The sequence below is a fragment of the Euleptes europaea genome, chromosome 2, assembly GCF_029931775.1.
Source record: "Euleptes europaea isolate rEulEur1 chromosome 2, rEulEur1.hap1, whole genome shotgun sequence".
NCBI classification, from domain to species: Eukaryota; Metazoa; Chordata; class Lepidosauria; order Squamata; family Sphaerodactylidae; genus Euleptes; species Euleptes europaea.
This window is the reverse complement of record NC_079313.1, coordinates 86,012,638-86,029,320: the sequence shown is the minus strand read 5'-3', so window position 1 is coordinate 86,029,320 and position 16,683 is coordinate 86,012,638. Positions and strand designations below refer to the sequence as shown.

At 44.6% G+C, this 16,683-nt stretch overlaps 1 protein-coding gene across 1 annotated transcript in view; it reads right to left on the bottom strand.

Moving 5' to 3' along the window:
• The window catches only part of BLTP3A (bridge-like lipid transfer protein family member 3A), a 55,830-nt gene extending 41,838 nt beyond the window's left edge, over positions 1-13,992 (bottom strand). Inside the window, exon 1 of the mRNA XM_056845226.1 lies at positions 13,899-13,992. Coding sequence (XP_056701204.1) covers positions 13,899-13,942 — 44 coding nt within the window. The 5' untranslated portion in view covers positions 13,943-13,992. The remainder of the gene's footprint in view (positions 1-13,898) is intronic.
• Between the last annotated feature and the right edge of the window lie 2,691 nt (positions 13,993-16,683).

The window sequence follows — 16,683 nt, the reverse complement described above, 5'->3', positions numbered from 1 at the left end:
CCTGCCAGAAAATATTTTTGTTAGTCTTTAAGGTGCTACTGGACTCTTGCCCTTTTCTACTACTGCAGACAGACTAACACGGCTACCCACTGTGAATTACCTAAACAATAGTGTATGATTATTGATCTATCCATTAAAACATCTTAATTTACAAAGTACCTATGGGAAACTTAATTTTAGCAGTGTGTTCAAAATCAGCCCTTTCCTTATTGATTGAAATCACTTTGGTTATACCAAACTACCCTGGAATGTTTTCACTTGTGGTTGTGTCTGTGTTATGGGCTGTCAAGAGGCTTCTGAGTAATGGCAACCCTATGAATTAATGACCTTTTAAATGTCTTATCACTAACAGCCATGCTCAGGTCTTGAAAACTCAGCACTTCTTGACTCTACCACTAAAAACTCCAACCTGGACTACCCACATGCTTTCCCTTTCCTGTCCTCCATTCATTTCATATGATTGCCCACTTCCTTTTTTCCTTCTTTTCATCCACATTTTGCTCTGAAAACATCATGCATGCTAAAGTCAGAAACCACCCACAGATCTCAGGACCCAAGACGTTTGATGTCTACTTTGCACTGTAAGGGAAAAAAATGCAGGCAGGCAGACATCTTAGAAAAACATCCAAAATAGGAACAGTGTCATAACGCCTTTAATGCATCACCCTACTTGGAGCACTGTCCTCCCCTCCTCCAGCTAGTGTTCAGGGGGAGGACCTGGCAAGCCTAGTTTCATCTTTTACACACACAAAAACAAACTTTTAATATATCACACGACAATTTCCAATTAAAGAACAGGGGCTTGTTTTTAGAGTAGGAAAATTTATTGGTCAAGCTTGATTTTAAGGCAAAAAAAATGGGGCAGGGGAGGTGTTGCTTGTAGAAGGAATAGCGAAAGCCCCTATAGTGCTCTGTTACAGTTTTAAATTAGTGATGCAGGATAAGGCTAATCAGGTTAGGCTAACCTAAGATCACAGATGGCACCAAAACATATCAGCACAAAGAAGCACTGGCCACTCTTCCTTTGAAAATATAAAAGCCATTATGCATTTCATCTGTTTATGCCATTACATTTGTGCTACAAGACTTCTAAAATGGACACAACTATCCTTATTTTAAAGGTACAAGTACTAAGAGAAAGACACTACATCCAATAGTGAATGGAGGTGCTTCAATAAAATTAAACCAAATATAATTCTTTGGAGGTTTCCCCAGAAATGCAGCACTTTTCTAAACAACAGTTCTATTCTTCTTCTGAAAAATGAACAGATCTGTATTACTGGACCATGCTTTCAGCAACCATTTTAAAGGATGTTTCTAGTCCTTATAACCATAGAACCTTTTGACAAGATAATTATAATAACAGCACAATTCCAAAATAAATATTAAAACATTGTTTTCATAATTTTGGGCTCTCTGTTTTCCTTAATAGTTGAAATTAGTCCACCACACTCTGGAAAGAAAGAGTCTTGTGACACCTTAAAGACTAACAGATGTTTAGTAGCATAAACTTCATTAGATGCATGAAGTAAATTCTCAGTATGCTAATACATACACACAAATGAAGGGGAAATAATTGTGAATGTTAAAGGCCATGAATGGAAAGTGTTGCGATTAGTACACTCAGGAAATAATATCTCAAACTTTTGTCAACTAACACGGAGATGTTTAATTTTAAATGAAATCACTGAGGGAACTATGTCTCAGCATGACGAGCAACCAAAACACTGCAGCATTCTATAAACACTGAAAGAATCCAGAAGTGAATCTCAGACTACTATTGTTCCTTAATCTAACTGCTGGCTCAAAAGATCACCAGATCATGTGTCATTTGACACTCCAAAAAGCCTGCGTACAAGATACTACATGGTGGGAGACAGCAATGAACAGTAGTTACTTCATATGCAAACTGCCAACAAGTACACACACACACACACACACACACAGAGTAAGCATTTAGCAGCAAAGTCCCTTGAAAGAAAATAGAGGAAAGCCTCTCCGAAACAACTGAGGAGACTGAATAACAAGTACACAATACTAATGCAACAATAGTTTGTTTCTATAGCAACTGTCAAAAGAGGATCCCAATATATCTTAAGTATAGGCTTTAAAAACTTAAATATTTGAAGCTGACATTGAAGAATTGTAGTATTCCTATCCCTCTGTGGGTTGGCACCTACGAATAAGATGCAACAATGTATGTTGCAGTACCCATAAAGTGAGTTCAATAAAAAACATCTCAAGACTATGAGTTGCGTTGGAATCCCAAAGGACTTTCTGGGAGCTAAATGACTCATAACCTTGGTTTCTGAACAACTTCCTCAATCTTATGTTCCACCACCCCCCTCCCCATGTGAAGGGTACTCTACTCCAGCATGGTGTAGTGGTTAACAGCCAGCATGGTGTAGTGGCTAAGAGCGATGGTTTGGAGCGGTGGAGTCTGAGCTGGAGAACCGGGTTTGATTCCCCACTCCTCCACATGAAGCCAGCTGGGTGACCTTGGGCGAGTCACACTCTCTCAGCCTCACCCACCTCACAGGGTGTCTGTTGTGGGGAGTGGAAGAGAAGGTGATTGTAAGCCGGTTTGATTCTCCCTTAAGTGGCAGAGAAAGTCGGCATATAAAAACCAAGTCCTCCTCTTCCAGGACAAGTTTCTTCTTCTCCAAGCAGACTTTGTTCCAAACTGCACATTCACAAAGAAACATGTGGCTGTTTAAAACTTGATGGCTGCTTCTTGCAATGAAAAGCAACTTCAGGAGGGAGCAATTTTTAAACAAGCATTTCCCCAGCTTCCCACTGAAACTCCCCATCCTGTGCTATTTGGTAAACATGTATCTGGAACCAGATGGGTAGAAAAACTGATGGGGGGAGGGGTTATATACACCGCACCCACCGCTGCACCACTGAAAACGTTACCCTAACTCCCAAAACTGCCTTTCATTATAAAATAGGATTCCTGGGGGTTAAATATATTTGCACCTAATGTGTGATCTAGCCTTTAATATGCTAATAAAACCTATCCTAATAGCGCTAGATAGACTTGTTTAACTTTTTGGCACCATCAGTCCTGTTATCCATTTCTCTCTGTCCCAACCATTCACATAAACTAGGAAACCACCAGAAGTGCCAAAATTCCAGGATTACCTTCTTCAGGTACAAAAAAGTCTTGAAGAAGAAGACACTGCCTGTACTGAAATGCACAGAAATAGTTTATCAGCTTCATCAATTGCCCAAGATATAGATTCAGTTACAAAGGGGAAGAAATAAAGAAGTGGCAGACATTTGGAAATGACAAACCAGTATCCTGTTAACTCTAGGTCACTCCATGTGTTATTGTATACAACAGAGAACAGTAACATTTTAATTGATGTAGGGAACACTAAACTCTTGTCCTGGTCTTGGCCTCACTCTGCTTCTTCAGACTACCTTCTTGGAACTGAACTCAGTTGCACAGTTTCCTGATTACACATCCCGAAACTATGCGCCTGATCTGGCTCAATCATTTGGGAAGATACACCCAAGACCTTACTGTGTGCTCTGCTGCCCAACACCAGTGGTCCTGAGCCTCTCTTTCAACCACTCCCCAAACTTGGGCCTTTCTGCATGCTCAACATTCCTGATTTTCTTGTCAGTCAATCCACAAGCATTGGAATTGGTTTGGGCATGGTTCTTCCGCCCATCTGCCCTCCCTGTGCATTTTCACAGGTTCTTCCGCACATGGCTTAAGTAATCAGAATTTTCAAGGAAGACTGCTCTGAGCCTGGCTTGTCCAGGAAAAAGCAGCCTATAAATCTAATAATAAATAATTAAATGGGGGGCATTCACAGCACCCCCCATTTTAAAAAGCCCCTAAAATACTGATGTCAATATAGTGCTGTGATGAGAGTTTAAGCAGGTTCTCTGAATTCCCAGCTTTCATTAAAAAAAAAAAAATCCATTCTCAAGCTTCTTCCCTCACAGATATATGCCTTTTTCCTTATATCTCTGTGAAGGAAGAGGGTAGAGGCTTTTTTTTTTCTTCAAAATTAAAGCTGGGAATTCAGAGAACTTGCTTAAAGTATCATTACAACACTATATCAATATATCAATATTTTAGGACTGTTTTAAAAAAATCATTGGGAAGGAAGAGAGGAAGTGGTTTGATGACGACAGTCCAATCAGTGAAAAGTGAAACAGAGATGGGTGGGAGTGGGTGGGACAAAGAAAACTGACAGAAACATTATGCATGGGGGGAAAGCCGACTCAAAATCAGCTTCCAGAAAAAGATTGGGGTAAAACTGGTTTCAAAAGAACCGGGGGGGGGGGCGGGAAGCGGGGGAGAGACAAAAAAGGAAAAAATCTAAAGACGCAAAAATGCATGCAGAAATTGGGGGATAAACCAAAGAAGTATAGGAACAGAACCGATGGGGGGGGGGAAACCCCATGCGGAAAAGCCCCTCCTCTCTTAAACAATCCTACATTGCCAAATTCTATGCTACTTCCTACCACCTAGCTGTACCTCCAGTGTCATCAGAATTACCATACTCCTTTCTCAAACTCTTTCCTCTCCCTTCTCGTTTGTTCTAAACCCACTTAACATCAAAAGCATCACCTCTCTGTTTTTCATAACACTTCTTTAAAAATAATAACATAAAACAATAAGTTTGGCTTTATGGTAGCAAATATTTTGCCAGTGTCTCAAAAGGCATGATGTGTTTTAGTAAATGGAGCATTGTTTACTCACCGTGAATGCTCCTTCTCTCCTGAGGTGAAGGTGTCTTGATTTGTGGGTTATTTCCTTCCATCATCAGGGTAGGCAGGACTAAATTCTTTTGACTTCCTGTCTTCCCTTGGCGGGAAATAGCCTGCAAAACCTCAGTTACAGTCTTGTCTAGCTATTAACAACAGGAATGAAGCTCCTTGATAATTAACATGCAAATGAATTGACAACAAAAATCCCAGGAACAAGACCCAAGGAAGGTTGAACTGAACCTCTCAGAGACTCAACTTGAAATCCCCGGAAATATGCAAATAACATTTTAATCTAGATTACAATCCTAAACTGTGAATCCTAACGTGTGCCGGGTGGGCAAGACGCCTTCGCCTCAGGAGAGAAGGAGAATTCACGGTGAGTAAACAATGCTCCATTCTCCTACTGAGGCTCCGGCGTCTTGATTTGTGGGACCTCCAAGAGCTCCCAACTGGGTGGGTAGTGCACCCTATTCCACTACGTGCTGAAGAACTCTACGGCCAAAGGCCGCCTGAGCCGATGCCCACGTATTTACCCTATAATGTTTGATAAAGGTAGATATTGATGCCCATGAAGCGGCCTTGCAAATTTCTTCCACCGGTGCTTGCCTATCAAAGGCCGCTGAGGTGGCCGCGCTGCGCAAGGAATGAGCTGTTATCCCCTGTGGAGCAATAACTCCCGAGGAGTTATATGCCTGAATGATGCAAAGTCTAAGGGTGTGGCTAATAGCTGCTATCGACATCCTTTTACCCTTAATGGGGTTGCTAATACCTATGAACATATAGTCAGTCTAACGAATGTCTTTGGTTCTGTCAATGTATATACGTAGAGCCCTACGTAAGTCTAGAGTGTGCCAGGCCCATTCCTTGGACCCTGATGGCTTAGGGCAAAAGGACGGCAGGTTGATTTCCTGCTGTCGTGAGTCAGCCTGAACTCTCCTCGGAAGAAGAGGAGGAAGGTGTGGCAGAGCAGGGTGACGCACCGGTGGAAGTCTTACCAGGGCGACTGGACCATAGGTCTGAACCAGCAAAGACGACAGATGCAGAAGAAGGTGGTACATATTGGGAAGGAGCAGAGGAACAGAGAAGGTTATTACCTCCAGACCCACCCAACCCAGTTAGCCGTCAAAGATCAAAGGTTCGGCTCAGTTTGCAGGAGAGGCGTCGCAGCGCGAGATTAGTTGTGTTTGCAGGAACCGACACCAGCGAGTGATGCAGAACATCTGGCCCGGGAAGGGAGTGAGGAGGAACAGCCATAAATCTTAGGGGGGACAGTCAGTCAGTGTGGGAACAACTTTGCTAATTACTACAAGCTCTGCTGCTCGTGCTGAGATCTCTGCGCACAGTATTATCTTGCTTAGGTGCCAGCTACCAGCTCCTGCCCTTCTGGTGTCCCTGCAGAACCTGGGAGGACCGAGCCTAGACCTTGATGCAAAGGAACTTGTACTGGTGAGTGAACCTGATCCTTGTTTAGAGTGCTGCCTTGGTTACGCACTCAGTCCACCCACACTACCGGGAAGAGTAAACCGCAACAGGCTCTGCTCCCCCCAGTACTCTCCATTGCTGGGAGTGGAGTCAGAGGCCAAGCACCTCAGCCTGGTCCCTGCCTGTATGCAACACCTGCGATCTGTGAAAGCGAGAATCGCGCCCAGGGTACGACCGCTATACAGGCCACCATTAGTCCCACCATTAGCTCCCCCCAGTACTCTCCATTGCTGGGAGTGGAGTCAGAGGCCAAGCACCTCAGCCTGGTTCCTGCCTGTATGCAACACCTGCAATCTGTGAAAGCGAGAATCGCGCCCAGGGTACGACCGCTATACAGGCCACCATTAGTCCCAGCAATTTCGCCAGGGACATGACACCGGCTTTCCTTGACCTGGCTATGGAATAAGAAACATTGATTAGTTTCTGAATGCGTTCCTGAGGTAATGAGAGGGCATTGAGAGTTGAATCTATTCTCACTCCCAGGTGGCCCATTGACTGGGAAGGTGAGAGGGAGCTTTTCTGAAAATTGATTAAATATCCATGTTCCTGCAGAAGCTGAACCACCCTCACTTGTGTGAATTCTAGACTGATGTTCTGACTGTGCACAGATCAGGATGTCATCCTGATTCCTTCCTGTCTGAGTGAGGAGATGACCATCACTAGGATCTTGGAAAAGACCCTCGGTATGGACGCCAACCCGAAGGGGAGGGCCCGGAACTGAAAATGGTCTTGTCCAAAAGTGAACCGGAGGAAGCGTTTGTGTGAAGGGTGGATAGGCACATGCAGGTAGGCCTCGGTCAGGTCCACTGCCTTCATAAATGTGCCTGGGAGCAGTGAATCTATTATTGATTTTACTGTTTCCATATGAAAATGTTTTCGAGCCATCCGTCTGTTTAGATATTTTAGATTCAGGATGGCTCTCCAGTCCCCATTCTTTTTGGGGACTGTAAAAAATATGGAATAAATCCCCAGACCCCTTTCGAGGGTGGGGACCAGTTCTATGGCACTGATAGACATTAGATGTTGAATGGCCCTGAGTGTTCTGCTGTGTTTCTCTGCCCTGAGGGGTAGGGGGGATCTTAGGAATCGATCCTTGGGGGGGGGGGATGTGAATTCTAGAAGGTACTCCCTGGAGATAATTTGAGAGACCCAGTGGTCAGGTTGTGAGGTGGTTCACCTGGAACTGTAAAAGAGAAGTCTGCCCCACACTGGTAACTGATGGGCGTCACTGGGGGTTATTCTTTGGAAATTTGTCCCCTCTGTCAGAACGGAACTGCTGGTTCTGAGGTTTGGAAAATTTCTCCCCCCCCCTTCGGAAGGGTCGTGAGGAGTTCCACGATCCCTTTCTGAAGTCTGAGCGATACCTATTTGTTGCCCTTGAGGAACGAAAGGGCTGGAAACCTGGGGCTCGTGGTTCCTTCTTAAATATTTTAGGTAAGGCCTGCTTTTTATCTTTTGTCTCCACCAAAATCTTATCTAATTTTTCCCCAAACAGTCGCCCTTCCTGGATGGGGTAGGCCATTAAGGTTGTTTTTGCCTTATAATCTGCTGGCCAGGCCCTGAGCCACAATGCTCTTCGTATTGATGTTACTGACTCCATGGAACGCGCTGTAAAAGACATGGAGTCTAGTGAGGCATCAGCCATTAGGGTGATGGCGTCCTGGACTCTTTCTAATCCTCCCACTATCCTATGATGTTCGGGAGGGACTAATTGGATGAGTTTCTTCACCCAAAGATAAGAGGCTCTTGCGAAAATGGATGTTGTAGCATTGGCCTGGATGGCCAATGCCGCGTTCTCATGACCTCTTCTAGTTAGAGCCTCCGCCTTTCGGTCCAGTTGATCCCTCAGAGATCCCATACCATCCTCAGGAACGAGGCCTGGGGACTGTAAATCTATCACTGGTGCGTCCACAAGTGTCACTTTCAAAGGTTCATTGCATGTGGAGCGAGGGTATATAATTTTTTGATAGATGGAGGGGTCTGTTTATTGGATGCTGGACTGGCCAACTCCTCCTGAACAGCTCTTAGAAAAAACTCTGGGAATGGTACTAAATTATGACGTGGCTGCTTTCTAGGAAAGCATTCTGCCACTCCCTGTTTTAGCTTAGTCTTGGAATCCTCTGTTGCAGAGGCTTCTTCATTCAGGTCCAGGGCTAAAATAGCCTTTGCCAAAAGGGCCTGATAATCCTCCCCATTAAAGAGGCGAATCTGAGGCTCTTCCAGTGGGACTGACTCAGCTTCGGAGTCAAACTCTCCTTCTTCTTTCTCCTCGTCCGTATCGAGGGAAGACATCTGGGAACTAGTGCCAGCAGAATTAAGATAAGTGGTTTGAGATTTCAGTGCTGCCTTTGCAGCCATTGAGAACTAACAGAGGGACCTGGCCCAGGGAGGGTAGCAGCCCCTCCCTCCATGGAGTGGGATCTGGAGGATGAGGAGGTGGGTGACTCAACTGGCCCCCGGGGTGGGATTCTCATCTGGTAGGCATGAAACGTCTGCCACTGCCTCTGTAATGCTAGATTAATCCACTCGTCCGCCTCCTCTCAAGTAAGCACCTGGGCAGCCGCCCTTGGCGCAGGAGGAGGAATCTGACCTCCCGCCATTAGAGAAAATGGGGGGGGGGGTTTGCAGCAGCGCTGACAGATAAGTGGGGGGGAATCCACTTCCCGCTGGAAAAGGGGGAGGAAAATGGCCGCTTCCCGCAAGGAGGAGGGAAAATGGCCGCCCGCCCCCGGGAAAATGGAGGAGATGTTACCGGTTCCTGATGTAATGCCCGAAGCCGCTGTCAGTGAAGCCGCGGGAGACATGCTCACAGCGCTTTCGGCAAGAATCGAGTAGGCGGGAGATTTCCCCCGGCTCTCATCGTTCCTCCCGTTTTGTGACCGCACCTTCTCTTTTTAACGCCCTGCAGGCTTGCAGCGGCTTTCTTAAGCGACGTTGCGCCTTTTTGCCCTTAGGCGCCTCATCCCCGCTCTGCACAGAGCCCTCCAATTTCTTTCTCCCTAAGGCACCAGCATTGTGGGCATTGGGAGTAGGAGTATCTGACTCCTTCGGGGCGGACTGGACCAGCCCCAACTGATAGTCTGTGACAGAGAGGAGGTCGTCCTCCCTCTCCACAGATACGTCCGCCATCGGAATCTCCGGAATATATCCTCGGGGATCCAATTAACTACTCACTCTCACCAAGGGAAACAAGGGAGGGTAGGTAACACAAAGACAGAGGATAGCTAATACAAACAAACAAAAACACAAGGAGCTAATCTAAATAACCTCAAAAGGCTAACTCTAAGCTAAATAAGCACAGAGCTGTGCTTATGACCTGCGTTCCCTTCTGAGGCAGGACGGAACTGAGATTTTGCAGGCTATTTCCCGCCACGGGGAAGACAGGAAGTCAAAAGAATTTAGTCCTGCCTACCCTGATGATGGAAGGAAATAACCCATAAATCAAGACGCCGGAGCCTCAGTAGGAGAATCTGCTATTTTAATTTATTATGACAGTTCTGATGCATTGTCCTCTGTTATCTGCCAAAACAAGATCTGTTTGAGAAACAAAAGTGCCTATCAACAGGCTTATACTCCTGTTTTGCTATGGTTTCTTGAAAGGCACCACTATGAGTAAACGGTGATTCACAGAATACATTAACTGCATGCTGCAGACCAGACACTTCCATTAAAGTTTGCACACATTGTTCAGCAACTGATCAAAGTCTAGAATACTGCCTTCAGCCAGCTAATTGTGTCTTAACACAACAAACACGCCTTAATAATGATTTAACACAATAACTGCGTATTTGGCATTAATTTGTATGAGGGATTCACAAACCCGCCGTTAGGACCGTGCTTCTGTTGCAAGAATATCACTTCCCCAGTACCTCAACAGCAATATTTTACAGCTTCGGATAGGTCATTCATCCTTCAGCTAGAACAGTCAAAACAAATGTGACTGTTTACAGAATATGGGTTCAGTCACATTTTTGTAATTGGTTCTTTTACAGTTTAAAATTGTATTACTTTTATGCATGTTCTCTCTAGGCTAAAGATAAACATTTGAAAAAATAATCCGACAATAGTTCGCCATTCATTCAAAATATATCTCATCTTCAACATTGATTTTGATTTATATTATACTAAGTATATTGTTATGTTTTTTATTACTTTACTTATAGTATCACTTTCTACTACTTTACTACTTACAGTATTTACTTTCTAGCTGAGACTTGGCAGATTACAAAATAACCAAAACAATGCAATAAAGGAAAACAGAACATACTCCATAAACAATGCTACCAGTCAGCAAAAACTAAAAAAAAAGTACAAACAAGATAATATGCTAAATAAGCAGTGCACTAAACTACAACCATCTTCCCTTTAAAGTGCCCTCCTAACCAATAACTTCTAAGACAATCCTATTCTTTTTATTGAAATGCCCTCCTGAAAAATTCAATTGTTTGCATTATATGGAACTATAAAAGTGTGGAGACCTTCCTGACCGCCTCAGGCAGGCTATTCCACAAAGTGAGAGCCACCACAGAAAATGTTCAGGTATGGCCCACTGTTGATCTTATCCGTTTCCAGAGGACTCTTTCAGAAGACTTTGCTCAGATGAGTACAGCTGTCACAGTGGGGCATATCAGGAGAGGTGGTCCTTTAGATATGTGGAACCTAGGCCACAAAGGACTTTAAAAGTAATAACAACCCCCTTGAAATGAACACAGGGATTTATAGGTAACCAATATAGTGATTGCAGACAGGAGTGATATACATACTCCACCTAGTTCCTGACAGCAATCAAGCTGTAGCATTCTTTACCAGATAACGTTTCCAAGCTATCTTCACAGGTAGGTCCATGTAATAGCGGTCTGTGCCCCTTAAAGTTCATGGCACATGCTTTAGAAATAAGATGTATCCAACTCAGACACCTAGGATGCAATTCTCCACAAATATATTAGTAAGTAAATCCCACTGAAATGAGCAATAATGCATTAGATTGTGTTGTATACTGTATACAGGGGAAAGAGCTGAATCTTGAAGAATGACAGTACTAGCAATTTACAGTTTGAACAAGTCAGCCACAAAATACAAATCTAGGCACAGTGGTTTATCAGGGACAGGGACCAGAAAATATGAACTATCCCTAGTAAACAGAATCAGTTGGAATATACACCATAGACACGCTAAAATAAATAAATGTTGACCTGTAGTTTCTAAGGCTAATGCCCCCATCCACCCAAACTCCCATTCACCTACACTGTTTTGGACCTGTCTTTTTTATCTTTTTAAAAAATGTTTTGCAAAGGATGGGCTCCTGTATCAGCACAGGAATACTTCTCCAACAAGGTGCATCCTGTGAGGGTTTCCAAGGTGCCACATGCCACAGAACCACTTCCCTTGCTCTTCAGAGTCAGCTGCCTGAGGCAAACAGGCATGACAACAGCCTTTCCCTCAACTGCCTCCAACAGCTGTGCACTCCCCCTTCTCCTGCACCACAGCATGCAGCCATATACTTTAAAGGAGACAGAGGATAATGGCTGTCCCTGAGCAGCAATGTGGGGCCAGGATATCTCACCATCAAGGACCTGAAAGTTATTTTGAGAAAGGGGAAAAAAGTGATTGGAGCACATAGTAGTGATCACATGGAAAAGCCTTAACACAGCAATTAACCTCTTGCAAGCTGTTTAGCAGCCTGAATAGCCCTCTCCCCTCAGAGCCTAGAAGCTAAGCAGGGGGTCAGCCATGGTTAATACTCAAATATGAGAGACCACCAAGGAAGACTGGGGTTGCTATGAAGAGGAATGCAATGGCTCATCTCTTGCCTTCAAAACCCCATGGTTCTGGGATTGCCATGAGTCAGTTGTGGCTTGAGAGCATGCAATCATTATTATTAAGCTGTTAAGCCTTCCTGTCTTTGATTTTTCATTACCATAAACAAGGGTAGTTTAACGGTCTCTACGTTTTGGGGCTTTAAAACTCTTAAATAAATGGTATCATCACCTTATGTTGCATTTGTACTCCCCCCCCCCAGCCTAAGAGACGTCTTGTTGATTGCATCCATGGTATCAGCAACTCACAAATGACACAGATGAAATGACGTATGAACCTAGTTTACCAAAAGCCAGACCACAACCCACATTTCTTCATTCATGACCCTAGTCATAGAATCATAAATCATAGAATCATAGAGTTGGAAGGGACCACCAGGGTCATCTAGTCCAACCCCCTGCACAATGCAGGAAACTCACAACTACCCCCCCACATACACACACAGTGACCTACTACTCCATGCCTAGAAGATGCCCTCCCTCCCTCCCATGAACTACCCAAGGTCATAGAATCAGCATTGCTGACAGATGGCCATCTAGCCTCTGCTTAAAGACCTCCATGGAAGGAGTACTTACCTCCTTCAGTCATTTCAGTCTTCAATCATTTCTCCAATATAATTGCAACATGTTAAATGGTTGCCCCAACATACCGTTTCCTAAGGCAGTGGGTTTTTTGTTCAGTTTATTGCATCAACAAGTAACATAGTCACTTGTGTGTGTGTGTCAAGTGCCGTCAAGTCGCTTCCGACTCATGGCGACCCTATGGAGTCAGTTATTCTCTCCATATTAACTGCCCCTTCTCATGCCCTTCCTATAAACCCAACAGGTAGTAACTATTTTTTTCACAGAGTTTCCCATACCGCATGCTATCAGTTTGAAGTACATGGTTCCAACTAAGCAAACTCCGCCAACAGCTCAAGCCTCTGGGCACCAGGATATTGAAACAGGAAGACTAAACAAATAATACAGGCAGGTGCAAACAGCATCTCAGGCAGCGCTGTCAGGTTTTCAAACACCGGGCACAAATTTTAACTGAAGGGTGAAGAACCTAGAGGAAGTGAGTGCATATGCAAATACACAGTCTAACTACAGCCACTGGTTCCCAACCAGGGGTCCGTGACAACTAAATTAAGGTCCGCGAAACAAAGTTATAAACCCATAATAAATATTTTCAATTAAAAGTTCTCTATTATAAAAATATATTCAAATATTATTCTAAGTTTAATGTTTAACTACCAGTTATGATTAAAGTTTATTTTCAAATTCTCGGCATTTTTATTTTGAACCTTGGGGTCCCTGCACCGAACATAAAAGTCCTAGTGGTCCCTGGTCAAAAAAAGGTTGGGAACCACTGATATTACACAGTGAGGAAATATATATATACATTTTAATCTGCAGAAAGGAAGAGGATTACAGCAGAGGGATTAAATGAGAACATCTGCAGGAGGATCTCGCTGGGTGCCAGTGGAGGGATAGAAGAGATGAACAGAGGTTTTATGTTTTGTTTTTTAACTGGCAGAGCAAGGACGAGCAGATCGCCCTCTGAGCGAGTGTACATGTGCGCGAGAGAGAAAAAGACCAGACAAGGGAGGAATAAACCAAACGCAGCAGGAGGGGGGGGGGAAATGAGGTCCGCCACAAAACAAACAGGGTCATGGAAGGGAAGAGGAGGGGTGCTGCGAAGCCTTCCTTCCCCCCCCCCCGGTCACTTTCGCTGTCGCAGAGCCCCCTTCGCCCCGCCCCCCGACGCAGGGCCCCTCGGCGGAGCCTCCCTTGGGCGGCTGCCCCGCCACCTTCTTGGACTCTCGCCGCTACCGGGGGGGGGGGGAGAGAGAGGGACCCTCAGAGGCGAACCCGGGCGCCGCTCACCTGGACAGGTGCTTCAGAATCTGCTTCTTGATGAGACCGGCCATGCCGCGTCGGGGAGGCGGCGGCGGCGGCGGCGTCCTAAGGCCCCCGGCGCTCCCTCATGCCTCGCCGGCTGCCGCCTCCTGTCATCCCCCCCTCCCCTCCCCTCCCCTCCCCTCCCCTCCAGCCCGCTCTCGCGCCTCCTCTCCGCCGCCCTCAGACTCCGCCAGAATCCCGGCCACCACCGCGGCGAAGTACGGACGAACGCGGCGGTGTGACAGCGCCCTCTGTTGGCTCACTGGGGGGGCCGCCGCCGCCGCAGCGACGTCCTCCTCGCTTGCCTCTGCGGAAAGTCGCCTCGAAGTTTACTTATGAAATTAGCTTTTTTCTTAGATAATACAGTTTTATATTATAATTGACAGAAATGAAAGCTTGGAAAATAATGTATTAATACATTGTGTAGTCTGTTTTTTTCTTTCTTAATGGTTTTTTTATCTTTTCCCCCTGCTTATTAATATTGTTATTATTTTTGAAGAGGTATAAGGGGGAATTATAATATTAAAACAACAGTGTAGCAGGATTAGAAATTATTAGTACAAAGGAGATACCAATTTAATGCTGGGGGAGAGGTGGCCGGTGGGGAAGTTCATCATATTTTATTAGATTTAATGTAGAAGGTGAACGCCTAAGAATTTGTTAATATTTTTTTAAAACGCTAAATGGGTTGTATTGTCAAATGAATATATTATTTGTTGAAAAATAATAAAAATATATATTTTTTAAAAAAGTTTACTTGTGTTGATGAGCAAGTAAGTTTACTTGTGTTGATGACCAAAGACGCCGTGTCTGTGCGTGTATATATCATCAATATCTCTAATATTTTAGCATGGCCAGATCTGTGGATACTTAAATCCAGAGACTAGGACCGTGGACAGACACGGTAGATTCCCCCCCCCACTCAAGTCACAGCTGACTTATGGCGACCCCGTCAGGTTTTCAAGGCAAGAGCCGTTCGGAGATGGTTTGACTGCCTGCCTCCACGTCACGACCCTGGTGTTCCTTGGGTGTTGCCCATCCAAATACTCACCAGGGCCGACCCTGCTTAGCCTCTGAGATTTGAGGAGATCAGGCTAGCCTAGAGCTATCCAGGTCAGAACTGGAGAAAAGCCCCAAATTTGCAGGGGGAAAAAGACATGGGAGGTTTAGAAACCACCAAAATAATAGAATCAGCACCTGTAGCTTCAAGAAGCAAATGCCCTCAGTGGAGAGACTATTAGGGCTTTCGGGGAAGGAGAAGAGGAAATAGTCCGGGAAGTGAAAATAAGATTACCCCACCCCACCCCAAGTCTACTGCATGAAAGCCAGCATGGGTTGGAGTTTCAGACTAGGACCTGTGAGATGGCCAAATTGGAATACCAACAGCAATCAGGAGATTGGTATTCCAATTTGGCCATCTCTTCATGGATTGGGACAATGTACTTAGGAACTGGGAGACCCAAGATTGAATGCCCATTCTGCCATGAAAGTTCACTGAGTGACCAAAACTAGGACATAGTTTTCCTGGGTAGAGGCTGCCAAAGGCAGGGAAGGAAGGAAAGTTGGGGGGGGGGGATTAACACAGGTTGGTTGGTGGGAAGAAAAGAAACAAGCTGGAAAAGGAAAGAGGCTAGTACAAACATGGATTAAATAAAACACTGTGGGTTCAGAGCTCTGTAAGATGAGAATCTAATACTAAGCAAAATTAGAAGCCAGTGGTGACTGAATCTTGCAGTGCATCTCTGCCTCTAGTTCAGTGGTTCTTAACCTTTAATCCACTACCATCCACCAAGTACGAACATTTGTCACCAAATGGCCAAGAGGAAAAAAAAACACGAAGACATAAAAACAGCACTCCAGCTCAGGTAACTATTTATTTGTTATATGGGTATGTTCCATAGGTCTTAGGTGTAATTCAATGGCACCCTCGTGCCGGATGATTTATCAGCCAACTCCTTGAATTGGATTTTCTGTGTGCTACTTTTTAAACTGAAATTTTAGCCTCAGGGCAGGGTGAGCGATAGATTACTGTCCTGCACGGGCTTCTAGAAGCTGCTGCAAACCCCAATACCATTCCCCCCCCCCATTTGTAGATAATGCCCCAAGGGAGAAGATAGCACCATATTAAGAACTGCTGCTCAAGTATGCAGATATTCTTTGGGGAATATCTGGAAGCCCCTCTCCCCAGAGTTCTGTACCAGTTCAGAAATGTTCCTTCCTTGTTATTTTTGCAGACTCTCTTTATCACTGAAGAGGTTTCATATCCAATAAATATTTTGATCTTTACTGAACAGTAAAGACGATCATAACAAAGTAGGTATCTCCCGTTTGAATACTTCTGAACCAGCTTTTTACAGACTACAGAAGAAGCCTACATCCAGATTTGGGATGTGTAAAACCTACCCATGTGTAAAACATTAAGCAGGGTGCTCAGTTGTGCCCCAACTGTAGCACTCCCTTTCGAAGGGAGACCTACCACTGCCCTGTGACCAACTCTGCAAGGACTGATGTGGTAAGGAATACAAGTATGTTTAGAAAGCCAGTCATCATCTAAGCATTTCTGCGTGGTTCTCTCTATATCTAACCATAATGAGTTTATACTCTTCTGTACAAGATTAAACCATTGTTTCCTTTTATTTGTTAGAGAGCCTGAGATTCCTTCAGGTAATAAAACTTTTTTAAAGACCGGTTTTCAATACTTCACCACAATTCTGAACTATTTTTTAAATTAGTGGTACAGATTATGTCTAAACTTTTATTGCTTTGTTGG